The sequence below is a fragment of the Salmo salar genome, chromosome 02 (assembly GCF_965601325.2).
Source record: "Salmo salar chromosome 02, fSalSal1, whole genome shotgun sequence".
Lineage (NCBI taxonomy): Eukaryota > Metazoa > Chordata > Actinopteri > Salmoniformes > Salmonidae > Salmo > Salmo salar.
Genome location: NC_138292.1, coordinates 7,000,834 through 7,027,329, shown reverse-complemented (window position 1 = coordinate 7,027,329; position 26,496 = coordinate 7,000,834). Strand labels below are relative to the sequence as shown.

The 26,496-nt window shown below is 40.4% G+C and overlaps 2 protein-coding genes across 2 annotated transcripts; one reads left to right on the top strand and one right to left on the bottom strand.

Moving 5' to 3' along the window:
• Nucleotides 1-929: 929 nt before the first annotated feature.
• Nucleotides 930-16,768, top strand: LOC106606139 (protein NDRG1). Its single transcript, XM_082959379.1, has 13 exons — nucleotides 930-1,039; nucleotides 2,034-2,141; nucleotides 2,540-2,581; nucleotides 3,733-3,838; nucleotides 4,184-4,304; nucleotides 5,314-5,376; nucleotides 6,806-6,866; nucleotides 7,597-7,683; nucleotides 8,294-8,350; nucleotides 8,471-8,637; nucleotides 14,706-14,805; nucleotides 14,993-15,080; nucleotides 16,521-16,768. The coding sequence occupies exons 1-13, from the start codon at nucleotides 1,028-1,030 to the stop codon at nucleotides 16,727-16,729; spliced, it is 1,221 nt and encodes a 406-aa protein (XP_082815505.1). The 5' UTR covers nucleotides 930-1,027; the 3' UTR covers nucleotides 16,730-16,768.
• A 1,866-nt stretch (nucleotides 16,769-18,634) lies between these two features.
• LOC145850407 (CCN family member 4) lies at nucleotides 18,635-25,835 on the bottom strand. Its single transcript, XM_082959386.1, has 5 exons — nucleotides 25,625-25,835; nucleotides 21,870-22,146; nucleotides 21,302-21,556; nucleotides 20,848-21,041; nucleotides 18,635-20,484 (listed from the first exon to the last, which is right to left on the bottom strand). Exons 1-5 carry the CDS (start codon nucleotides 25,670-25,672, stop codon nucleotides 20,179-20,181), a joined length of 1,080 nt encoding a protein of 359 aa, XP_082815512.1. The 5' UTR covers nucleotides 25,673-25,835; the 3' UTR covers nucleotides 18,635-20,178.
• Nucleotides 25,836-26,496: the final 661 nt, after the last annotated feature.

Sequence of the window (26,496 nt, the reverse complement as noted above, 5' to 3'; positions counted from 1 at the left end):
CGGCTGTGTCCCATAGGCAGCGACACACACCCCCTGATTACTGAACCAGCAGGGTATACGGCTGTGTCCCATAGGCAGCGACACACACCCCCTGATTACTGAACCAGCAGGGTATACGGCTGTGTCCCATAGGCAGCGACACACACCCCCTGATCACTGAACCAGCAGGGTATACGGCTGTGTCCCAAATGGCGCCCTACACTCTTAGAAAAAAAGGAACTATCTAGAACCTGAAAGGGTTCTTCGGCTGTCCCCATAGAACCCTTTGAAGACCCCTTTTTGGTTCCAGGTAGAACCTGTTCGGTTCCAGGTAAAACTCTTTTGGGTTCCATGGATTGTAGGACCCTTTCCACAGAGACAGCCGAAGAACCCTGTTGTGTGTTCCCTTGATAGTGCTTGGACTTTTGATCAGGGCCCATCACTATGTAGAGAATAGGGTGCCATTTGTCTCGCTGCCCCAGGACATGAACAGTTTGTTGTGAGCAGTTTATGACATGTGAATGATTAAAACGGTGAGGAGTAGATTGTGATTGTTGTGATGTAACCCTCTCACATGTTGTTTCAACCTGTAAATCTGGGTTAGAGTGATACCCATGGAGAGGCTTAGCATACATAGGCTTACCATTTCTTTCATAACCCGCCTATAGTTGTATTAATCTGAACATTATATAGCCTACTGTAGGCTATGCACCTATATTTTGAGTTGTTTGCATTGAGCACCACATATTTGATGTAAAATACACTATAGGGCAGGCTATACTATCCAAATTAGAAACCAGTCATATGATTAAAAAACACTAGGTCATCATGATGAGGCTTGGTCAAAGGGATTTGCCTTTCATTTGAACTGGCAGACTATGATGACCATTATGACAACCAGATATTCCAAACTCTTTGTGACGTCTGAATGAATGTTTATTAGGCTATGTGTCTCTGTCAGAGTTGCCAAGGAAACAATTGAGGAAGTTAAGAATCTTGGTGCCTTTTCGATTTTCAACCAACACATCCGTACCATCGACCGAGCGTCATGTCTAGGAAGGTGGGTATGTGTCACTGAGGTATAAAGAACGGGTATGCGTATGTATATGATGATGATGATGAGATGATGAGATACTGGCAGGTAGTAGTGATGATGGGTCCTTATTTTGGCTCCCTGATTTGCATACTGCTTATTGAGCTAAAAATGTTTTCCTAAAGACAGTGAATCTTCACTGCAAAAAAACTATAAATAGTCGGGAGAGCGTGTCAATCTGGTCATTTCTTTGCAGGCCATCTAATAATTTGGCCAGGTAAAAATGTACTTGATCTGACATAATGGTAACCTACCTTTTGTGCTTTACATTGGATATTCGCACCTTTTTCATGGTTCTAGGTCGATTTTGAAGAATTTTGAACGAATAGCTGTTTGAGAGACAAATGAACCGGTTCTTTTACGTGAACGGAGACAAATGAGCCAGCTCACTGAAAAGACTCTGAATGCCCGTCACAAGCCGAAAGTCGCTCATGCGCCGGAAACTTTTGCGCGCTCACACGTGCGCAATGGCTGACAAACATCAGGATGTGTAGTAGGCTACCCTTTTAGCTAATTCATAAAATAAACCCAGTGTAAATAAACACATTTGCTGTAATCTGTTCACTGATACACTGACACATATGGTCCGCAACATCATGGCAAATGGGTGTTATGGCAAATGCCACTTGAACAGATGCTGCTTGATGCTTCCGTTGGTTGACATGGGCAAATAAGCCTACAGCAGCGTTACAGAATAATGCAGCCAATTTAATACCTAAATCCCCACTGTATAACAAATCCTTTGCTATCAATTTAAAATGTTAAATTGATGTTTATTTTATATGTTGGTTAATGGTTTCCTTAGGCTTCTTCCCAAACTGCACCCTATTACCAATGAAGTGCACAACTTTTGACCAGAGACCATTTGGCCCTGGTCAAAAGTAGTGCACTATATAGGGAATAGGGTGCCAGTTGGGAAGTAACTATGAGTATTTTGTGCAACGTTTTTTTTTTTCAACAGGGTGCTCATCAACATCAACAGGCTTCTCAGCAGATCCCCTCTTTGGTGGAGCTGGATGAGGTTGACCTGGAGGAAAATGAGGCGCAGGTCAACGTTAACCTACTTCCTGTGAGTCGTTTAGTTTTTTATACACCTGGAAAGTTCTGGATATCAGTTTAGATGAATGGTGCACAGGTCATTCAAAATACATAGGCAGGAATAAAACATTCAGAACAATTATATAGGGTGCCATTTGGGACGAAGACTGAAGTTTCTTAAAACCGTACTGTTGCAGATTATACAAAGATCTCATATGTTACCCTATTCCCTTTCTAGTGCATGACTTTTGACCAGGGCCAATAATGCTCTGGTCAAAAGTTGTACTCTCTAGGTTATCATTAAGGATAGACTCTCTATCTTTTTCTGTTGATGCCCATTTTGATAAAACAGACTTTAACACCTCACTCCAACAAGTTGATTTATGGGTAGTCTGTGGTTAATGAGATTGATTTTGTCTTGTCCTTCAGGGGCTGACAGGGGCAGTTACTAGACTTATGGTTGGCTTTAGGGTACGTATCAACACCTAAAACATATGGATTTACATCATGGTAAGTAACAGCTGCAAGTAGGTTGGTGCTCTGTAACAATGTACCAGTTATGTACAGTATGTAACTACACAGAATGTAAAGAAGGACTAATTGATGAAGAGAAAACCCTGTGCAGAGCAGTGTGGTTTTGGTAGGAACAACTTGTTCATGGGTGTTAGGGTAGGTTAAATATTTTTATTTTACTAGGCAAGTCAGTTAAAAACAAATTCTTATTTTCAATGACGGCCTAGTTCAGGGGTAGAACAACAGATTTTTCCCTTGTCAGCTCAGGGATTCGATCTAGCAACCTTTTAGTTACAAGTCCAACACACTAACCACTAGGCTACCTGCCGCCCCAGTATTCTAAATGTACTGGGTGAGGTAGGAGCTGACATAGGAGCAGGTGTCCTGGTTAGAGGATAAGGAGAGAGACTTGAGGTTGCGTTTTAGAGAGTCTATGCTCCCGTTTATTTGTTCTTCTTTAAATCATAATCCATTCAGTTTCCATTACTGACTTGTTTGTGTGGTTGGATACTGTGAGGCACAGATAACAGAAATAAAAGGATAAACACAGGAGAGTTCTTCACAACTGCACGGGTTATTTGGCTCTGAACTAAAAGACAAAGGAACTCCGCTATTTAACAAATGAAATGGGTTGCAGGTGTACACAGAGCATAGAGATGTATAGAGATCTCTAATGCCCAAAATCCTGAATAACATGGGCAGCGCCATTGAACACTAATACGTAGAGACCTCTACACATCTCTATGGCTTAGCCTGTTAACTAAAGAGTGTGAGAAAAATGACAGCCTTTTCTACAATGGGACCACATTGGTTGGTGGCACCTTAATTGGGGAGAACGGGGTCGTGGTAATGACTGGAGCGGAATCAGTGGAATGGTATCAAATACATCAAACACATGGTTCGATGCCATTCCATTTGCGCAGGGTCAGCCATTATTATGAGCTGTCCGTACTTGGCCTATCCACAGGGGTTACTTGAAAAGCTTACTGGTAAAATGCACGAGGTAATCCGGGCAAAGCAAAATTCAGTTGGTGGTACAGTAACCGAAAAGGGTTGGGAACAGTTATAGTTGTGGGGTTTGTGTAACCAAAGTTGTTTTGTCATGGCAGGAGGATGACGTGGAGACTCAGTTTGGACAGGTCCACTGCACCATGAAGGGGGTTCCCAAGGGCAGCCGCCCCGTCATCATGACCTTCCATGATATTGGACTGAACTGTATGTTTTGTTGTTGTTGTGAGAGAGCCCTGTCTGGGCTATCCAGTTGATCTTAAGTTTAGTTTATTGTTATTGTGCACATCTGGCTAAGAGCTAAGTTCCATTCCATATTGATATGCATCTAAACCAGTGAGTGCACAGCGCTTTGATGACAAACAGAACTTTAAGCAAATTACTTGTTTTTAATATGTTAATTCAGGCTTGCATGTCATGATCTGTGTACAGTCCCATATGGTTGTTCTATTCAATTCAATGTCAATTTCAAAAGCAACAATGCACAATAAAAAATAAAAAACATTTAGGAGCACTTGGCTGAACTTGTCTTATATTCTCCTGTGTGTCTAGACAAGTCGTGCTTCAACCCCCTGTTCAGCCACGAGGACATGCAGGAGATCATGAGGCACTTTGCCGTGTGCCACGTTGATGCCCCTGGGCAGCATGAGGGTGCCTCCACTCTCTCCACTGAGTGAGTGACCAGTGCCAACCTCAATTAGCAGCATGAATTTGTGCTTTGCAGGGGGGTTATTGAGTTGAAGATTCTCTGGTGGTTGCCGTCCTCAGTGTACCATGAAAATGAATAGAAACAAATTAGTCAGATCCAATGATTTCACATGGCACAGATCCCATCTGTTGTTAGTCTTAGTGAACACTGGGATTTAGACCCATCTGTTGTTAGCCTTAGTGGAGACTGGGATCTAGTCCCATCTGTTGTTAGTGGAGACTGGGATCTAGTCCCATCTGTTGTTAGTGGACACTGGGATTTAGTCCCATCTGTTGTTAGTGGACACTGGGATCTAGTCCCATCTGTTGTTAGTGAACACTGGGATCTAGTCCCACCTGTTGTTAGTCTTAGTGGACACTGGGATCTAGTCCCATCTGTTAGTGGACACTGGGATTTAGTCCCATCTGTTGTTAGTGAACACTGGGATCTTGTCCCATTTGTTGTTAGTGGAGACTGGGATCTAGTCCCATCTGTTGTTAGTGTTAGTGAACACTGGGATCTAGTCCCATCTGTTGTTAGTGGACACTAGGATCTAGTCCCATCTGTTGTTAGTGAACACTGGGATCTAGTCCCATCTGTTGTTAGTGAACACTGGGATCTAGTCCCATCTGTTGTTAGTGGAGGCTGGGATCTAGTCTTAGCGGGATCAAAATCCAGCGAAAAATCATATCGCCAATTAGCATTAAAAAATTATCATAATTTTTTACAGTGAAAAGGCACCAACAGATAATAACAAATGGATGATACATTTATTTGAAACATGTCAACAACAACAACATGTTTGAGAGACTAGTTTGACACAATAACATTATGCGGCACCCAAATGGCACCCTATTCCCTATATTGTGCACTACCTACAAGTAGTGCACTATAAAGGGAATAGGGTGCCATTTAGGACACATCCATGACTTGTATCATGTTAGTGATGATGAGGAGCACTTGAGGTAACTTGTGTTCTGGTCTTGCGCTGCAGGTACACCTACCCCTCTATGGACCAGCTCTCTGAGACTCTCCCTCAGGTCCTCAAGCACTTTCGGTAAATCACAAATCAACGTTTATTCGTCATATACACAGTTTACAGCAGGTATAAACGGTGCAGCTAAATGTGTACTGACAAGCTCCCGCAACAGTGCAGTCCAAAATCAATATAAATATTATTTAATATATACACTACCGTTCAAAAGAGTATCTGGAGCATCAACATTTGTGGGTTCGATTACAGGCTCAAAATGGCCAGAAACAAAGACCTTTCTTCTGAAACTCATCTGTCTATTCTTGTTCTGAGAAATGAAGGCTATTCCATGCCAGAAATTGCCAAGAAACTGAAGATCTCGTATAACGCTGTGTACTACTCCCTTCACAGAACAGAGCAAACTGGCTCTAACCAGAAAATAAAGAGGAGTGGGAGGCCCCTGTACACAACTGAGCAAGAGGACAACTACATTAGAGTGTCTAGTTTGAGAAACAGACGCCTCACACGTCCTCAACTGGCAGCTTCATTAAATAGTACCCTCAAAACACCCGTCTCAACGTCAACAGTGAAGAGGCAACTCCAGGATGCTGGCCTTCCTGGCAGCGTTGCAAAGGAAAAAGCCATATCTCAGACTGGCCAATAAAAACAAAATATTAAGATGGGCAAAATAACACAGACACTGGACAGAGGAACTCTGCCTAGAAGGCCAGCTCTATCTATTCTGGTTAGAGCCAGTTTCGCTGTTCTGTGAAGGGAGGAGTACGAGATCTTCAGTTTCTTGGCATTTTTTCGTATGGAATAGCCTTCATTTCTCAGAACAAGAATAGACCGATGAGTTTCAGATGAAAGGTCTTTGATTCTGGCCATTTTGAGCCTGAACCCACAAATGCTGATGCTCAAGATACTCAACTAGTGTAAAGAAGGCCAGCTTCTTTAATCAGAACAATTTTCAGCTGTGCTAACATAATTGCAAAAGGGTTTTCTAATGATCAATTAGCCTTTTAAAATGATAAACTTGGATTAGCTAACATAACGTGCCATTGGAACACAGGAGTGATGGTTGCTGATAATGGGCCTCTGTACGCCTATATAGATATTCCATAAAAAATCTGCTGTTTCCAGCTACAATAGTCATTTACAACATTAACAATGTCTACACTGTATTTCTGATCAATTTGATGTTATTTTAATGGACAACAAATGTGCTTTTCTTTCAAAAACAAGGACATTTCTTAGTGACCCCAAACTGTTAAACGGTAGTGTATATTTAACCTTTATTTAACTTGGCAAGATTTCCCTTATGATTGATTTGTTTTACAATTGAGAAACACCTGTTTTAATAAATGCTTTCAAGTGTTACCCTACGGGATCAAAAACACATTTATTATGTGGATAACTAAATATAAATGAAATTACATTCACATAGAGGTTTACATCCTCTTCCTATTAGAAGCTTCAAACTCCCATCAAACCTCTTCTTGTTTCCGTTCAGGTTTAAGAGTATCATTGGACTGGGCAGCGGTGCTGGTGCCTACGTCCTCGCTAAATTTGCTGTGAGTGGATTTTATGTTGTTGTTGAACTCTTCTGTTTTTGTTAAATTGAACAGCCATAATTTAACTAGGATTTAAACCCAGTAAAAGTCCTTCAACATACCACAGTGTTGATACTGACAACACAATCTTGATCATTTTTATTGCCAAGCAAATCAAATGAAATTTTATTGGTCACATACACATGGTTAGCAGATGTTATTGGTCACATACACATGGTTAGCAGATGTTATTGCGAGCGTAGCGAAATGCTTGTGCTTCTAGTTCAGACCGTGCAGCAATATCTAACATGTAATCTGACAATTCCACAACAACTACCTAATACACACAAATCTATGTAAAGGAATGGAATAAGAATATATACAGTACATATAAATATATGGATGAGCAATGACAGAGCGCATAGGCAAGATGCAATAGATGGTATAAAATACAGTATATACATATGAGATGAGTAATGCAAGATATGTAAACATGATTAAAGTGGCATTATTAAAGTGTCTTTTGGAATGTTATTTTGTTTGTACACATCTACACTGTTCTGTACTGTACAGACACTGAATAGCCTGTGTGATGGTTATCCTCAAGTTAGACTAACCACTGAAACAATGAAGCTTATAGTAGATATCACAACAAAGTTAATGTTGTGGTTGTTTCCTGCTCTCTGAATCCTAAATATGTCCCAAATGGGTTGTGCTATGTTCTTCATTTCTTTATTCTTCCTGTCTACAGCTGAACCATCCAGATAAGGTTGAGGGACTTGTTCTCATCAACATCAATGCACGTGCCGAGAGCGTGATAGATTCACTTACACACAAGGTAGCATAGCATAGCATAACTAACATAGCATAGCATGACTAACATAACATAGCATGACTAACATAACATAGCATAACATAACATAATTAACATAGCATATCATAACTAACATAGCATAGCATAACTAACATAACATAGCATAATTAACATAGCATAGCATAACTAACATAACATAGCATAACATAACATAATTAACATAGCATAGCATGACTAACATAACAGAGCATAGCATAACTAGCGTAACATAGCATAGCATAACTAACATAACATAGCACAGCATAACTAACAGAGCAAAGCATACCATAGCATAATTAACATAACATAGCATAACTAACATAACTAACAAGGTTAAGTGCTTTTGAAAATGTAAATAAAAGAATATGCAAGATCTGTATTTGGTTTTTATTATTATTAAGACCCTCCAACATAACAATCCACATTGTGCGTCTTTCAGGCTAAGCTCATGGTGACATGCTGATTTACTCTGATAGAGTTAAATTCTTAGGGGATTATGTAGAAATATGCTTTAATGTCCTTTGTGTTTGCTCAGAGCCTGGCTTGGAGGAGCCTGCACACACCACTGTAAACTCCCAACTCTCTCTCTGTTCAGATGACTGGCTGGATCCAAGCACTGCCTGATCATGTTCTAAACCACATGTTTGGAAAGGTAAGGGTTAGATAGAAACAGGAACTATAGTAGCACTAACACCTTAACTATGTTATAATGCATTATAAGTATGTACATCATAGAAAGCGTTACCATTGAGATTTGTTCTTTGCGCAATAGGAGGAGATCCAGAACAACCCTGATCTGATCGCCACATACCGCAACCACATCACCAATGATGTCAACCAGTCCAACCTGGCCCAGTTCTTCAAGTCCTACCAGAGCCGCAGGGGCCTGGAGATCGAGAGGCCTGTCCCAAGGGGAAACATTAACGCCAGAACTCTGAAGTACGTCACACGGACCGACTCAGCATCAGGACCCGGACTCTTACCTGGCCACATGACTTGACTAGGGAAACTCAGGGCCCTAGCTACTCATGATCCTTTCAGTTATGATATTGACTACGAGTATTAGTTATAATATTGACTACGAGTATTAGTTATGATATTGACTACGAGTTTTAGTTATGATATTGACTATGAGTTTTAGTTATGATATTGACTTCGAGTATTAGTTATGATATTGACTACGAGTATTAGTTATGATATTGACTACGAGTATTAGTTATGATATTGACTACGAGTTTTAGTTATGATATTGACTATGAGTTTTAGTTATGATATTGACTACGAGTATTAGTTATGATATTGACTATGAGTTTTAGTTATGATATTGACTACGAGTATTAGTTATGATATTGACTATGAGTTTTAGTTATGATATTGACTGAGTATTAGTTATGATATTGACTACGAGTATTAGTTATGATATTGACTACGAGTATTAGTTATGATATTGACTATGAGTTTTAGTTATGATATTGACTACGAGTATTAGTTATGATATTGACTACGAGTATTAGTTATGATATTGACTACGAGTATTAGTTATGATATTGACTATGAGTTTTAGTTATGATATTGACTACGAGTATTAGTTATGATATCGACTATGAGTTTTAGTTATGATATTGACTACGAGTATTAGTTATGATATTGACTACGAGTATTAGTTATGATATTGACTATGAGTATTAGTTATGCTATTGACTGAGTATTATTTATGATATTGCCTATGAGTTTTAGTTATGATATTGACTACGAGTATTATTTATGGTATTGACTACGAGTATTAGTTATAATATTGACTACGAGTATTAGTTATGATATTGACTATGAGTTTTAGTTATGATATTGACTACGAGTATTAGTTATGATATTGACTACGAGTATTAGTTATGATATTGACTATGAGTTTTCGTTATGATATTGACTATGAGTTTTAGTTATGATATTGACTACGAGTATTAGTTATGATATTGACTATGAGTTTTAGTTATGATATTGACTACGAGTATTAGTTATGATATTGACTATGAGTTTTAGTTATGATATTGACTGAGTATTAGTTATGCCTATTGACTGAGTATTAGTTATGATATTGCCTATGAGTTTTAGTTATGATATTGACTACGAGTATTATTTATGGTATTGACTACGAGTATTAGTTATGATATTGACTACGAGTATTAGTTATGATATTGACTATGAGTTTTAGTTATGATATTGACTACGAGTATTAGTTATGATATTGACTATGAGTTTTAGTTATGATATTGACTACGAGTATTAGTTATGATATTGACTACGAGTATTAGTTATGATATTGACTATGAGTTTTAGTTATGATATTGACTACGAGTATTAGTTATGATATTGACTACGAGTATTAGTTATGATATTGACTATGAGTATTAGTTATGATATTGACTACGAGTATTAGTTATTATATTGACTGAGTATTATTTATGATATTGACTATGAGTTTTATTTATGATATTGACTACGAGTATTAGTTATGATGTTGACTACGAGTATGTCACGTCCTGACCATAGAAAGCTTTTATTTTCTATGGTAGAGTAGGTCAGGGCGTGACAGGGGGTTTTGTCTAGTTTATTTATTTCTATGTTGGTTCTAGTTAATTTTTTCTATGTTGGGGTTTTGTATGATTCCCAATTAGAGGCAGCTGGTTATCATTGTCTCTAATTGGAGATCATATTTAAGTTGTTGTTTTTCCCACTAGGTTTTGTGGGAGATTATTTTGAATTAGTGTATGTTGCACGTCTTCGTCACGGTTTGTTGTTTTTGTTTATTAGTTTATTGTATGTATTGCATAGTTTCACAGATAAATAAAGATGTGGAACGATACACACGCTGCACTTTGGTCCGCTCCTTTATACAACAAAAGTGACAGAGTATTAGTTATGATATTGACTGAGTATTAGTTATGATATTGACTGAATATTAGTTATGATATTGACTATGGGTTTTAGTTATGATATTGACTGAGTATTAGTTATGGTATTGACCATCAGTATTAGTTATGGTATTGACTACGAGTATTAGTTATGATATTGACCATCAGTATTAGTTATGGTATTGACCATCAGTATTAGTTATGGTATTGACCATCAGTATTAGTTATGGTATTGACTACGAGTATTAGTTATGGTATTGACCATCAGTATTAGTTATGATATTGACCATCAGTTTTAGTTATGGTATTGACCATCAGTATTAGTTATGGTATTGACCATCAGTATTAGTTATGGTATTGACCATCAGTATTAGTTATGGTATTGACCATCAGTATTAGTTATGGTATTGACCATCTGTATTAGTTATGGTATTGACCATCACTATTAGTTATGCTATTGACCATCAGTATTAGTTATGATATTGACCATCAGTATTAGTTATGATATTGACCATCAGTATTAGTTATGGTATTGACCATCAGTATTAGTTATGGTATTGACTGAGTATTAGTTATGGTATTGACCATCAGTATTAGTTATGGTATTGACCATCAGTATTAGTTATGGTATTGAGCATCAGTATTAGTTATGGTATTGACCGTCAGTATTAGTTATGGTATTGACCGTCAGTATTAGTTATGGTATTGACCATCAGTATTAGTTATGATATTGGCCATCAGTATTAGTTATGATATTAACCATCAGTATTAGTTATGGTATTGACCGTCAGTATTAGTTATGGTATTGACCATCAGTATTAGTTATGGTATTGACCATCAGTATTAGTTATGGTATTGACCATCAGTATTAGTTATAGTATTGACCATCAGTATTAGTTATGGTATTGACCATCAGTATTAGTTATGGTATTGACCATCAGTATTAGTTATGATATTGACTACGAGTATTAGTTATGGTATTGACCATCAGTATTAGTTATGATATTGACCATCAGTATTAGTTATGGTATTGACCATCAGTATTAGTTATGGTATTGACCATCAGTATTAGTTATGGTATTGGCCATCAGTATTAGTTATGGTATTGACTGAGTATTAGTTATGATATTGACCATCAGTATTAGTTATGGTATTGACCATCAGTATTAGTTATGGTATTGACCATCAGTATTAGTTATGGTATTGACCATCAGTATTAGTTATGGTATTGACTACGAGTATTAGTTATAATATTGACTACGAGTATTAGTTATGATATTGACTATGAGTTTTAGTTATGATATTGACTACGAGTATTATTTATGGTATTGACTACGAGTATTAGTTATAATATTGACTACGAGTATTAGTTATGATATTGACTATGAGTTTTAGTTATGATATTGACTACGAGTATTAGTTATGATATTGACTACGAGTATTAGTTATGATATTGACTATGAGTTTTCGTTATGATATTGACTATGAGTTTTAGTTATGATATTGACTACGAGTATTAGTTATGATATTGACTATGAGTTTTAGTTATGATATTGACTACGAGTATTAGTTATGATATTGACTATGAGTTTTAGTTATGATATTGACTGAGTATTAGTTATGCCTATTGACTGAGTATTAGTTATGATATTGCCTATGAGTTTTAGTTATGATATTGACTACGAGTATTATTTATGGTATTGACTACGAGTATTAGTTATGATATTGACTACGAGTATTAGTTATGATATTGACTATGAGTTTTAGTTATGATATTGACTACGAGTATTAGTTATGATATTGACTATGAGTTTTAGTTATGATATTGACTACGAGTATTAGTTATGATATTGACTACGAGTATTAGTTATGATATTGACTATGAGTTTTAGTTATGATATTGACTACGAGTATTAGTTATGATATTGACTACGAGTATTAGTTATGATATTGACTATGAGTATTAGTTATGATATTGACTACGAGTATTAGTTATTATATTGACTGAGTATTATTTATGATATTGACTATGAGTTTTATTTATGATATTGACTACGAGTATTAGTTATGATGTTGACTACGAGTATGTCACGTCCTGACCATAGAAAGCTTTTATTTTCTATGGTAGAGTAGGTCAGGGCGTGACAGGGGGTTTTGTCTAGTTTATTTATTTCTATGTTGGTTCTAGTTAATTTTTTCTATGTTGGGGTTTTGTATGATTCCCAATTAGAGGCAGCTGGTTATCATTGTCTCTAATTGGAGATCATATTTAAGTTGTTGTTTTTCCCACTAGGTTTTGTGGGAGATTATTTTGAATTAGTGTATGTTGCACGTCTTCGTCACGGTTTGTTGTTTTTGTTTATTAGTTTATTGTATGTATTGCATAGTTTCACAGATAAATAAAGATGTGGAACGATACACACGCTGCACTTTGGTCCGCTCCTTTATACAACAAAAGTGACAGAGTATTAGTTATGATATTGACTGAGTATTAGTTATGATATTGACTGAATATTAGTTATGATATTGACTATGGGTTTTAGTTATGATATTGACTGAGTATTAGTTATGGTATTGACCATCAGTATTAGTTATGGTATTGACTACGAGTATTAGTTATGATATTGACCATCAGTATTAGTTATGGTATTGACCATCAGTATTAGTTATGGTATTGACCATCAGTATTAGTTATGGTATTGACTACGAGTATTAGTTATGGTATTGACCATCAGTATTAGTTATGATATTGACCATCAGTTTTAGTTATGGTATTGACCATCAGTATTAGTTATGGTATTGACCATCAGTATTAGTTATGGTATTGACCATCAGTATTAGTTATGGTATTGACCATCAGTATTAGTTATGGTATTGACCATCTGTATTAGTTATGGTATTGACCATCACTATTAGTTATGCTATTGACCATCAGTATTAGTTATGATATTGACCATCAGTATTAGTTATGATATTGACCATCAGTATTAGTTATGGTATTGACCATCAGTATTAGTTATGGTATTGACTGAGTATTAGTTATGGTATTGACCATCAGTATTAGTTATGGTATTGACCATCAGTATTAGTTATGGTATTGAGCATCAGTATTAGTTATGGTATTGACCGTCAGTATTAGTTATGGTATTGACCGTCAGTATTAGTTATGGTATTGACCATCAGTATTAGTTATGATATTGGCCATCAGTATTAGTTATGATATTAACCATCAGTATTAGTTATGGTATTGACCGTCAGTATTAGTTATGGTATTGACCATCAGTATTAGTTATGGTATTGACCATCAGTATTAGTTATAGTATTGACCATCAGTATTAGTTATGGTATTGACCATCAGTATTAGTTATGGTATTGACCATCAGTATTAGTTATGATATTGACTACGAGTATTAGTTATGGTATTGACCATCAGTATTAGTTATGATATTGACCATCAGTATTAGTTATGGTATTGACCATCAGTATTAGTTATGGTATTGACCATCAGTATTAGTTATGGTATTGGCCATCAGTATTAGTTATGGTATTGACTGAGTATTAGTTATGATATTGACCATCAGTATTAGTTATGGTATTGACCATCAGTATTAGTTATGGTATTGACCATCAGTATTAGTTATGGTATTGACCATCAGTATTAGTTATGGTATTGACCATCAGTATTAGTTATGGTATTGACCATCAGTATTAGTTATGGTATTGAGCATCAGTATTAGTTATGGTATTGACCATCAGTATTAGTTATGGTATTGACCATCAGTATTAGTTATGGTATTGACTATGGGTTTTAGTTATGATATTGACTACGAGTATTAGTTATGATATTGACCGTCAGTATTAGTTATGATATTGACCATCAGTATTAGTTATGATATTGACCGTCAGTATTAGTTATGGTATTGACCATCAGTATTAGTTATGGTATTGACCATCAGTATTAGTTATGGTATTGACCATCTGTATTAGTTATGGTATTGACCATCAGTATTAGTTATGGTATTGAGCATCAGTATTAGTTATGATGTTGACTATGAACATTATTAGTTAAGTAGCTAATTAACCTGCTGACTCCTGCAGGTGCCCTGCTCTGTTGGTGGTGGGAGACAGCTCCCCTGCAGTCGAGGCTGTGGTCGAGAGCAACGCAAAGCTTAACCCAACACAGACCACACTGCTCAAGGTGAGTTTAATGTGTGGCTCAGACAGAAGTAACACTTAATATTACTCTCAAAAGTACTTTGTAAGTAAAGATCCGGAACTACAATGTCATTGACCATCCAAGAACAATACATGTGATTGATAGTGAGAAAGGGTTAAGTTCAAATGACGGTTTTTCGGCCAATGATCTTTTGTCTCTGTCCAATCAGATGGCTGACTGTGGAGGACTTCCCCAGGTGAGCCAGCCTGGCAAACTGACAGAGGCCTTCAAGTACTTCATCCAGGGCATGGGTTACAGTAAGTCTCATGGGTTACAGTAAGTCTCATGGGTTACAGTAAGTCTCATGGGTTACAGTAAGTATCAGCTTAGGATAATGGATCTAATTGGACACAATGTTTCCACATTATCCCTGCACCCAAACACACAATGTTTCCACATTATCCCTGCACCCAAACACACAATGTTTCCACTAACCCTGCACCCACATTATCCCTGCACCCAAACACACAATGTTCCCACATTATCCCTGCACCCAAACACACAATGTTTCCACTAACCCTGCACCCAAACACACAATGTTTCCACTAACCCTGCACCCAAACACACAATGTGTCCACACTATCCCTGCACCCAAACACACAATGTGTCCACACTATCCCTGCACCCAAACACACATTTCCACTAACCCTGCACCCAAACACACAATGTTTCCACTAGCTCTGCACCCAAACACACAATGTTTCCACTAACTCTGCACCCAAACACACAATGTTTCCACTAACCCTGCACCCAAACACACAATGTTTCCACTAACCCTGCACCCAAACACACAATGTTTCCACACTATCCCTGCACCCAAACACACAATGTTTCCACTAACCCTGCACCCAAACACACAATGTTTCCACTAGCTCTGCACCCAAACACACAATGTTTCCACTAACTCTGCACCCAAACACACAATGTTTCCACTAACCCTGCACCCAAACACACAATGTTTCCACTAACCCTGCACCCAAACACACAATGTTTCCACACTATCCCTGCACCCAAACACACATTTCCACTATCCCTGCACCCAAACACACAATGTTTCCACACTATCCCTGCACCCAAACACACAATGTTTCCACTAACCCTGCACCCAAACACACAATGTTTCCACTAACCCTGCACCCAAACACACAATGTTTCCACTAACCCTGCACCCAAACACACAATGTTTCCACTCCACAGAAGCTGTTGTCAGCATGCACTGAGAGAGAACTGAAGAACAAGAACTAAAATGTAGCAACCAGCCTCCTGGTGTACCCAGACTATTCACTTTCTATGACACTGTTGATCATTGTTGTCCCCTCCACTAAGACCAGGGGCTCTATTCAAACTGTGTCGCTGAAGCGTTACAGATGCGCGTTAGAAATGTAAAGGTAATTTCCAGTTGAGGCGACGTACTGTGTGTAGCATTTACCATGAATGCCATCTCCGCTAATGTGGAAACATTGCCTTTAAATTTCAATCATGCTGTAACACGGAATTTCCGTGATACGGATAGAATAGAGCCCCCGGGCTCTGGTCAAAAGCAATGTTCTATATAGGGAATAGGGTGGAAGTGACAATCTATCTGCAGTATTAAAGCTGATCTACCCCCTAAACATTAAAAAAAGATGTATGCTATGCTAGTTATGCTATGTGATGTTAGTTATTCTATGCTAACTGTCTCTCCTTCCTTCCCTTAGTGTCCTCAGCCAGCATGACCAGACTGGTGAGGTCCCGCACCGCCTCAGGCTCCAGCATCGCCTCCTGCGACAGCAGCAGGAGCCGCTCTCACACCAACGACAACCAGCCTGCCCGGGAGCACACCGATGTGTCCATGGAGAATGTATCTAACAGCACCGTAGATCAGACCGTTGTCATGTCCAGCAGGAAGACTGAGGACGCCTGCTAGTGCCCTGGTCACTGAAAGGTCATAGGTTGTCTCCTAAATGGCTCCCTATTTCCTTTATAGTGCACTACTGTTGACGTCAAAAGTAGTGCACAATGTGGGAAATAGGGAGCCATTTGGGACACAGCCCCAGTGTCCCTAAACCCTGACCTCATAACCCGTCCTGTCTACCCTACTGCCTGTGTTGCTGTTGACAACACACCTCATAACCCCTGTCCTGTCCTGTCTACCCTACTGCCTGTGTTGCTGCTGACAACAAACCTCATAACCCCTGTCCTGTCCTGTCTACCCTACTGCCTGTGTTGCTGCTGACAACAAACCTCATAACCCCTGTCCTGTCCTGTCTACCCTACTGCCTGTGTTGCTGCTGACAACAAACCTCATAACCCCTGTCCTGTCTACCCTACTGCCTGTGTTGCTGCTGACAACACACCTCATAACCCCTGTCCTGTCTACCCTACTGCCTGTGTTGCTGCTGACAATAAACCTCCTAACCCCTGTCCTGTCTACCCTACTGCCTGTGTTGCTGCTGACAACACACCTCATAACCCCTGTCCTGTCTACCCTACTGCCTGTGTTGCCGCTGACAATAAACCTCATAACCCCTGTCCTGTCCTGTCTACCCTACTGCCTGTGTTGCTGCTGACAACAAACCTCATAACCCCTGTCCTGTCCTGTCTACCCTACTGCTTGTGTTGCTGCTGACAACACACCTCATAACCCCTGTCCTGTCTACCCATCTGCCTGTGTTGCTGCTGACAACAAACCTCCTAACCCCTGTCCTGTCTACCCTACTGCTTGTGTTGCTGCTGACAAACCTCATAACCCCTGTCCTGTCTACCCTACTGCCTGTGTTGCTGCTGACAACAAACCTCCTAACCCCTGTCCTGTCCTGTCTACCCTACTACCTGTGTTGCTGCTGACAACAAACCTCCTAACCCCTGTCCTGTCCTGTCTACCCTACTGCCTGTGTTGCTGCTGACAACAAACCTCCTAACCCCTGTCCTGTCTACCCTACTGCCTGTGTTGCTGCTGACAACAAACCTCATAACCCCTGTCCTGTCCTGTCTACCCTACTGCCTGTGTTGCTGCTGACAATAAACCACAACATACTGCTATGATACTGTCCTCTATCTGTACTCTGTTCTCACTGCATTGTGGGTAATAGAGTTTATACCCAACGGTTGTCATACTGTATGTCATTTCGGTGATATGTAATCTGTATGGATGTTCCTCTGTGGAAATAGTATCTCTGATATGTATTGTTTTTATGTCACAACAACCATAAACATGTAATGGACAGTTCTGATGTTAATGCCATCTGTGGCGATTGTCTGGCTGTTTTTAGATGATGGATCAAATTGACGACTCCCTATTTTTTTTTTTTTTTATAACATGAGATATCTGTAATACATAAAGAAATCATAATGACTAACTATCAGTGATCCTAGGATTTTGTTTTTGTACCTTTATTTAACCAGGCAAGTCAGTTAAGAACAAATTCTTATTTTCAATGACGGCCTAGGAACAGTGGGTTAACTGCCTTGTTCAGGGGCAGAACAACAGATTTTTACCTTGTCAGCTCGGGGATTCGATTTTGCAACCTTTCGGTTACAAGTCCAACACTCTAACCACTAGGCTACCTGCCGCTCTAACCACTAGGCTACCTGCCGCTCTAACCACTAGGCTACCTGCCGCTCTAACCACTAGGCTACCTGCCACCCCAGGATGACGCTTAAATAAGCCCTGAGATAAGAAGATTGTGTATTAATGTTTGGTCAAATCTTTCAAATTATGAAAAGCTGATTATATTAAGATTTAAATTATATAGAAATGCAATGTATGTATAGTACCACTTTGTATTAGAGAAATACCAAATGACTTAAAAAAGATTTGTCACTACCCAAATCTTAATACTTTGTATTTATTTGAACCAATCAAATGTGACTTCCTGGATGAGTTTGTTGTTGTTTATGATGACATGGATATGGTACATGGTTTACTAGAGTATTGACCAATGAAATAAATGACAGCACTTATTGAGCTGATCTCAATCAAATTTCAATCAATAAAAAGTTGCTACACTTTTAACCTCGTAGAGCTCAAATAATAACTGACAGACATTGAGGCAAACACTATTGTTCACTAAGAGTCAATGGAAATCAATGCAAAACTGAGAAAATGTGAGAGACTCTTGTCTGATATACTGTGCAGTAAACTACAAAATACTTGACATAATGTTTTGAGCACAACAGTACATACACAGTAAGCTTAATGACATGACACAAAATGAGCAAAACAGAAGAGTATAAAACAGGATGACCACTCGAGTGGTTAATGCCCTAATTTGGTAGAAGATTATCCCCATATGAATATGATGCATAATTACAATATGTTTGACCCCTGTGTCCTACTACGGTATCATCACAAATACATGATCAACTTCCGCTAATATACTGAGTGTACAAAACATTCCATGACATGCTGACCAGGTGAATCCAGGTGAAAGCTATGATCCCTTATTGATGTCACTTGTTAAATCCACTTCAATCAGCGTAGATGAAAGGGAGGAGACAGGTTAAAGAAGGATTTTTAAGCCTTGAGATATGGATTGTGTATGTGTGCCATTCTTAGGGTGAATGGGTAAGACAAAAGATGTAAGCTCCTTTGAACAGGGTATGGTAGTAGGTGCCAGGTGCACCGGTTTGTATCAAGAACTGCAACGCTGCTGGGTTTTTCACGCTCAACAGTTTCCCGTGCGTATTATGAATGGTCCACCACCCAAAGGACATCCAGCCAATTTGACACAACTGTGGGAAGCATTGGAGTCAACATGGACCAGCATCCCTGTGGAATACTTTTGACACCTTGTAGAGTCCATTCTCTGACGAATTGAGGATGTTCTGAGGGCAAAAGGTGTACTTAATGTTTTGTACACTCAGTGTATATTTAGATGTTTAATAGAAAATTGAAAAACAACTACATCCCTTTTCCCTTCATTGAATGGAGGTTAAATAATTGATAAACCCTGTGAATAAAAATAGTTTTTTTTAATCAAGATCATAATGAAGAGTTTGGGCAGGGTTCAACTACAATTTTCTTCAATCCTACTCCTGGGGACCTTAGGGGTGTGAAGGCTTTGTTCCAGCCTGGTGCTTGAACATCTAATTCAAATCATCAATCCTTTATTCCAAGGAATGTAAAGCTGGAGTCAATAATAACCTAAATGAATCTGTCCTCTGCTCAGTCCTCCCCAGTCGAATCATACCAAAGACTCTAAAAACGCTTGGCATTCAGCATTAAGGAGATGGATTTGGGTAAGGCCCTGCGGCAGACTAGCGTCTTACCCAGGGGTTGTACTTGTACACTAAACTGCCTCATGCAACAGAAACAGGAGATGGTCTCCTGCCCTATGGGCCGTATGTTCAGGCTCGGACAAGGCTGCTCAGTTGTCAGTTGATGACCTCATTGTGGTCGTAGTAGTGCTCCAGCTCAGAGAAGATGTCATTGGGGTTCCTGCAGCTGAGGTTACAGAAGCAGGCGTTGATCCACATCACCTGCCATGTCAGCGTGGCTCCGTTGGGACACTCAAACTCCACCTCGATAGTCTTGGACTTGTAAGGGATGCAGCAGCGATCGTCTGTGGCCATGCAGACACCACAGTATTTTGGACGGTAGGGCTTCTTGCTGTTGCAGCCTGAGATTGTGAAGTTCTGGCTCTGCTCCTCCCTGTAGATGTTCAGACACTTCTTCCCTGGCTGAGGGGTCATAGGTCAACATGGGTCAGAATCAACAAATGATTGGTTGACATGGGGTCAGAATACTGTTACACTGTCAAAATGGTCAAAATGATGTTCAACTGTATTGAGAAAACATTTGTCACCCATATGATTTTCTAACCATGTTTATATGCACAATACATGAGTTGATGAAGTTGGGCCTGGTTTCACTGAAAGCAAAAGTGAGAGATATTGTGTGTGTTTATAAAGTGTACTACTTTTGACCAGGGACCAACCTATTCCCTATATAGTGCACTACTTTTGACCAGAGCCCTATGGGTAGTACACTTTAATAGGGAATAGGGTGCCATTTAGGGCATAAGGAATGACAGATGTTCTCACCTTGATGTGCTTGGTGATGTCGACGTCACAGGGCCGGATGTTGCAGAGGCGTGACTCCTTGATCAACTCACACTGGTCGTTGGCGTTGGAGATCCTCAGGGACAGGCCACGTCCACAGGTCTTGGAACACGGGGACCAAGTGGTGGTCTGGGTAATGCAGTTCTTATGCCAGACCTCATTGTGGCTGGCGCGCACTGCCAAATAAACAGACGAACAGACTCCTGATTTGGGATGCCAAATTCCGGTAACCTCCCCCCAAAAAATGCCCAGGTTTTCCAGAAATCCTGGTTGGAGGATTCCTGGATTCCCTGCTTATTCCTTCCTGATTTCAGGAATCTTCCAAACAGAATTTCTGGGAAACCAATGGACCCCATAGTGCTCTGGTCAAAAGTAGTGCACTACATAGGACATAGGGTACCATTTGAGATACATCCCATAAAATGTAGTAGTGTACCTATCTCTGCATGCCTGGGGGCTGCCTTGCGCGTCTTCCTGGACTCGTCACAGATCCACTGCTTACAGCATCGGCCCGGCAGTTTGACCAGCCTGGGCGTCTGACACCACACCCGGGGTGGATGGGAGTCCGTGCAGAGCGGCACACAACCGATGGCGCCGTTTACACACAGACAGCGGTACTTACAGCTGGGTTGGAAGCTCTGTCCGTTCCGGTAGATCACTCCGTCGTACTCGCAGCCTGTGCCCACCATGTCTGTTTGATCGATCATGTCAAATAATGAGAATCAGCGCTACACAGTATATCCCCTATAGGTATACATAGGAAAACAACAAGCGGGTTATAGTTGAGACTGTTCAATGTCGGCATTTCAGCTCCAAACGCCTTCCTTAAGAAAGACCAGTCTCAAAGCACTGTGGCACACAAAGAAATAAATGCATCAATTCAGATGTGGAATCAGAACAACGTCCGTTCTCATTACTGTATCTATATTTACAAACTGACTTCACAGCACAGATGGAGATGGTACAACGTCACAACTCAAAGAGGAAAGTTATCTGACACTTACAGGCACATACTCCTTTTTCGTACCTCGGCTTGTCCATGCTGTAGTCACAGTACAGTCCCTTATGGTAGTCACAGACGTCGGCCTCGTTGCAGGTCTCCCCCACCTGCTTGGAACAGGCCTTACAGCAGTCACAGCCATCCATCAGCACACTGACCCCTGGCGGACACAGGGGGGCGCTCTTGGCACACTTGCACGGCCATTTGCAGTACGCTGTACGGTTATACAGCTCTATGGTCGCCGTCAAGGGAGGCATGGCTGTGGAATATTGGGAAATGACCTGTAGGATGGACAGAACAACATTAATGAAATACTGGGTCATACAGGTGGGTTGGTCTTTGGCATGTCAGCCTTGTTGTGCTATTCCTGCAAACCCACAGAGCAGAGACCAGCAGCAGCTCCAGGTTCATCATCACTACCTATGTCATTGGTCATGTGCACCAACAACTAACATCCCCTCCTCACACAGCCAGTATAGTGATACAGTAGACAGGAGTTATATTGGGATGGGGCCACCCAGCCAGTATAGTGATACAGTAGACAGGAGTTATATTGGGATGGGGCCACCCAGCCAGTATAGTGATACAGTAGACAGGAGTTATATTGGTATGGGGCCACCCAGCCAGTATAGTGATACAGTAGACAGGAGTTATATTGGGATGGGGCCACCCAGCCAGTATAGTGATACAGTAGACAGGAGTTATATTGGTATGGGGCCACCCAGCCAGTATAGTGATACAGTAGACAGGAGTTATATTGGGATGGGGCCACCCAGCCAGTATAGTGTTACAGTAGACAGGAGTTATATTGGGATGGGGCCACCCAGCCAGTATAGTGATACAGTAGACAGGGGTTGTATTGGGATGGGGCCACCCAGCCAGTATAGTGATACAGTAGACTGGGGTTATGGGGCCACCCAGCCAGTATAGTGATACAGTAGACAGGAGTTATATTGGTATGGGGCCACCCAGCCAGTATAGTGATACAGTAGACTGGGGTTATGGTGCCACCCAGCCAGTATAGTGATACAGTAGACAGGAGTTATATTGGGATGGGGCCACCCAGCCAGTATAGTGGATACAGTAGACAGGAGTTATATTGGTATGGGGCCACCCAGCCAGTATAGTGATACAGTAGACAGGAGTTATATTGGGATGGGGCCAACCAGCCAGTATAGTGATACAGTAGACAGGAGTTATATTGGGATGGGGCCACCCAGCCAGTATAGTGATACAGTAGACAGGAGTTACATTGGGATGGGGCCACCCAGCCAGTATAGTGATACAGTAGACAGGAGTTACATTGGGATGGGGCCACCCAGCCAGTATAGTGATACAGTAGACAGGGGTTATGGGGCCACCCAGCCAGTATAGTGATACAGTAGACAGGGGTTATGGGGCCACCCAGCCAGTATAGTGATACAGTAGACAGGAGTTATATTGGTATGGGGCCACCCAGCCAGTATAGTGATACAGTAGACAGGAGTTACATTGGGATGGGGCCACCCAGCCAGTATAGTGATACAGTAGACAGGAGTTATATTGGTATGGGGCCACCCAGCCAGTATAGTGATACAGTAGACAGGGGTTATGGGGCCACCCAGCCAGTATAGTGATACAGTAGACAGGAGTTACATTGGGATGGGGCCACCCAGCCAGTATAGTGTTACAGTAGACAGGGGTTATGGGGCCACCCAGCCAGTATAGTGATACAGTAGACAGGAGTTATATTGGAATGGGGCCTGTAGTTGCATTCAGCCCGAATTTGTTGTGGAAGGAAGTCATTCTTCCAGGAACATTTGTAACAGTAGTACATGACATCAGACCACAGCAAGGGGAAATATGTTTGATTCCAGAGGGGAACACTCTGGCACATTTCCAAACTAAGTTTCCCCACCAACCTAAAGATGAAGATAAAGTTGTGTATGAAGCTGCAGTATTGTAGACTGAAGATCAATGCAGGGTAGGGATCAGCCAGCCCCATGGACACAAATACCAAATTGCCGCTCGTGGTTTGGTTTCCCCCTATAAAGTAATCCATGGGACTAGTGACTGACAGAAATAAATAACTCTCAGGCCAGGGTCATTTAACCACACCTACCAAATAACACACTTTAAACGATATTAGTCAGAGAGAGTACTGAGGTAGTACCTGACCTGTCATTAGCTGAGCTAAAATGAGAGAGAGTGGAAGAGAGAGTGGAGGAAAGAGAGAGTAGAGGAGAGACTAGAGTAAAGAGAGGAAGAGAGAGTAGACGTAAGAGAGGAAGAGATAGTAGAGGAGAGAGGAAGAGAGACTAGAGTAAAGAGAGGAAGAGAGAGTAGAGGAGAGAGTAGAGTAAAGAGAGGAGGAGAGAGTAGAGGAGAGACTATAGAGTGAAGAGAGAGTAGAGGAGAGAGTAGAGGAAAGAGAGGAAGAGAGAGTAGAGGTAAGAGAGGAAGAGAGAGTAGAGGAGAGAGTAGAGTAAAGAGAGGAGGAGAGAGTAGAGGAGAGACTATAGAGTGAAGAGAGAGTAGAGGAGAGAGTAGAGGAAAGAGAGGAAGAGAGAGTAGAGGTACGAGAGGAAGAGAGAGTAGGGGAGAGACTAGAGTAAAGAGAGGAAGAGAGAGTAGAGGAGAGAGTAGAGGTAAGAGAGGAAGAGAGAGTAGAGGTAAGAGAGGAAGAGAGAGTAGAGGTAAGAGAGGAAGAGAGAGTAGAGGAGAGAGTAGAGGTAAGAGAGGAAGAGAGAGTAGAGGAGAGAGTAGAGGTAACAGAGGAAGAGAGAGTAGAGGAAAGAGAGGAAGAGAGAGTAGAGGTAAGAGAGGAAGAGAGAGTAGAGGAGAGAGTAGAGGTAAGAGAGGAAGAGAGAGTAGAGGAGAGAGTAGAGTAAAGAGAGGAGGAGAGAGTAGAGGAGAGACTATAGAGTAAAGAGAGGAAGAGAGTAGAGGAGAGAGTAGAGGTAAGAGAGGAAGAGAGAGTAGAGGTAACAGAGGAAGAGAGAGTAGAGGAGAGAGTAGAGGTAACAGAGGAAGAGAGAGTAGAGGTAACAGAGGAAGAGAGAGTAGAGGTAAGAGAGGAAGAGAGAGTAGAGGAGAGAGTAGAGGTAACAGAGGAAGAGAGAGTAGAGGTAACAGAGGAAGAGAGAGTAGAGGTAACAGAGGAAGAGAGAGTAGAGGTAAGAGAGGAAGAGAGAGTAGAGGAGAGAGTAGAGGTAAGAGAGGAAGAGAGAGTAGAGGAGAGAGTAGAGGTAACAGAGGAAGAGAGAGTAGAGGTAAGAGAGGAAGAGAGAGTAGAGGTAAGAGAGGAAGAGAGAGTAGAGGAGAGAGTAGAGGTAAGAGAGGAAGAGAGAGTAGAGGAGAGAGTAGAGGTAAGAGAGGAAGAGAGAGTAGAGGAGAGAGTAGAGGTAAGAGAGGAAGAGAGAGTAGAGGAGAGAGTAGAGGTAAGAGAGGAGGAGAGAGTAGAGGAGTGCCCAATCTAACAGTTTCATGACTGTCTGGGTTTCAGCGCTAGCACAGAGACAGATTCTGAGGAGGTCTATTGTATGATTAACATTGACAACACGTTTATAGCCCAGTGTCAATGAGAAACCAATAATGGGTTATTGGTAATTCGCACCGCGCACAAAATGTCTCTGTGTTATTACGCAATTAAATAATCTAATCTGGATAGATGTGCACAACCTGCGATCATGTATATGTCTCATATTCTTCTGATCTGTAATTCATAACCTGTAATCTTTAGTCTGAACGTTAGAATGAAATCAAAGAATTTATGTTTACCTGATGAGTGCTGGCTACTATTAGAATCCACGGCAGAAGCCACCTCATTACGAGATTCCAATATCAACTTCATTGAAATGAGAATGACATTCTTGTAAAAAAAAATAGAACGTATTCCACGAGCTCAGATTATTGCAAAACGGTGCGGTGCAAATGATATCCAGCGCCGGTCAACGCTCGCTACAAGCGAGTCCTTCTGTCTGACGTCACATTTCGGGACAAACCCTGTAGTTTTGCTTTGTTGGTTTTAATCCCTTCCTTTTCTTCAGTCCCCACCTCTCCCTCCTCCACGAAAAAAAAAGATTTCAAAAACTTGGGCTGACCAACAAAAATAAACAGTTGATACATCGTAATATCATTTCCCTTACACTTCTCTATATGTTGATTTATTAATAAAATACATTTTTAAACAAATTCAAACCAATTAACAATTAATCAACCAACCAGCAAATAAGGTGCCAGTTTGACAGTCTGCCTGCCTGTCTCTGTTTAGCAGAAATGTATTTCATAGACCAATAAAATATGTGCTTTTAATAATCCCAGTCAAAGGTCAACTATAAACTTCACTCAAACAGTCACTCCTACAAACAGATGCTGAAATACTTAGTGAACCCTCGTTGTTGGGTTTTCAATGAGATGGTGAATTCGCTGCATAGGGATAAAAGCACATATTGTAGAGGATTTAACTAAACCCCATTTGGGCTTAAATTTCTTTAACGTGTACAGTACAGCACAGGGTAAACAAAGTTATACTTTGCACAAGGACTACTGTGTTTGTTTGTGAATATACATTTTGATGCGGCGATCAGCTAGTCATTGTTATTTATTACCAGTCTTGGATATGGGGGGTTTAGTAGCTCTGGTACTCTTGA

What these genes read in the sequence shown, in the direction of transcription:
- LOC106606139 (XM_082959379.1), top strand. An exon ending in GCCTCCACTCTCTCCACTGA is followed by an intron (nt 4,305 to 5,313) that starts GTGAGTGACCAG and finishes CTTGCGCTGCAG; the next exon opens with GTACACCTACCCCTCTATGG. An exon ending in CATCCAGGGCATGGGTTACA is followed by an intron (nt 15,081 to 16,520) that starts GTAAGTCTCATG and finishes TCCTTCCCTTAG; the next exon opens with TGTCCTCAGCCAGCATGACC.
- LOC145850407 (XM_082959386.1), bottom strand. Translation starts at nt 25,672, where the DNA reads ATGAGGTGGCTTCTGCCGTGGATTCTAATAGTAGCCAGCACTCATCAG. An exon ending in CGAAAAAGGAGTATGTGCCT is followed by an intron (nt 21,557 to 21,869) that starts GTAAGTGTCAGA and finishes TCGATCAAACAG; the next exon opens with ACATGGTGGGCACAGGCTGC. An exon ending in ACATCACCAAGCACATCAAG is followed by an intron (nt 20,485 to 20,847) that starts GTGAGAACATCT and finishes ATGACCCCTCAG; the next exon opens with CCAGGGAAGAAGTGTCTGAA.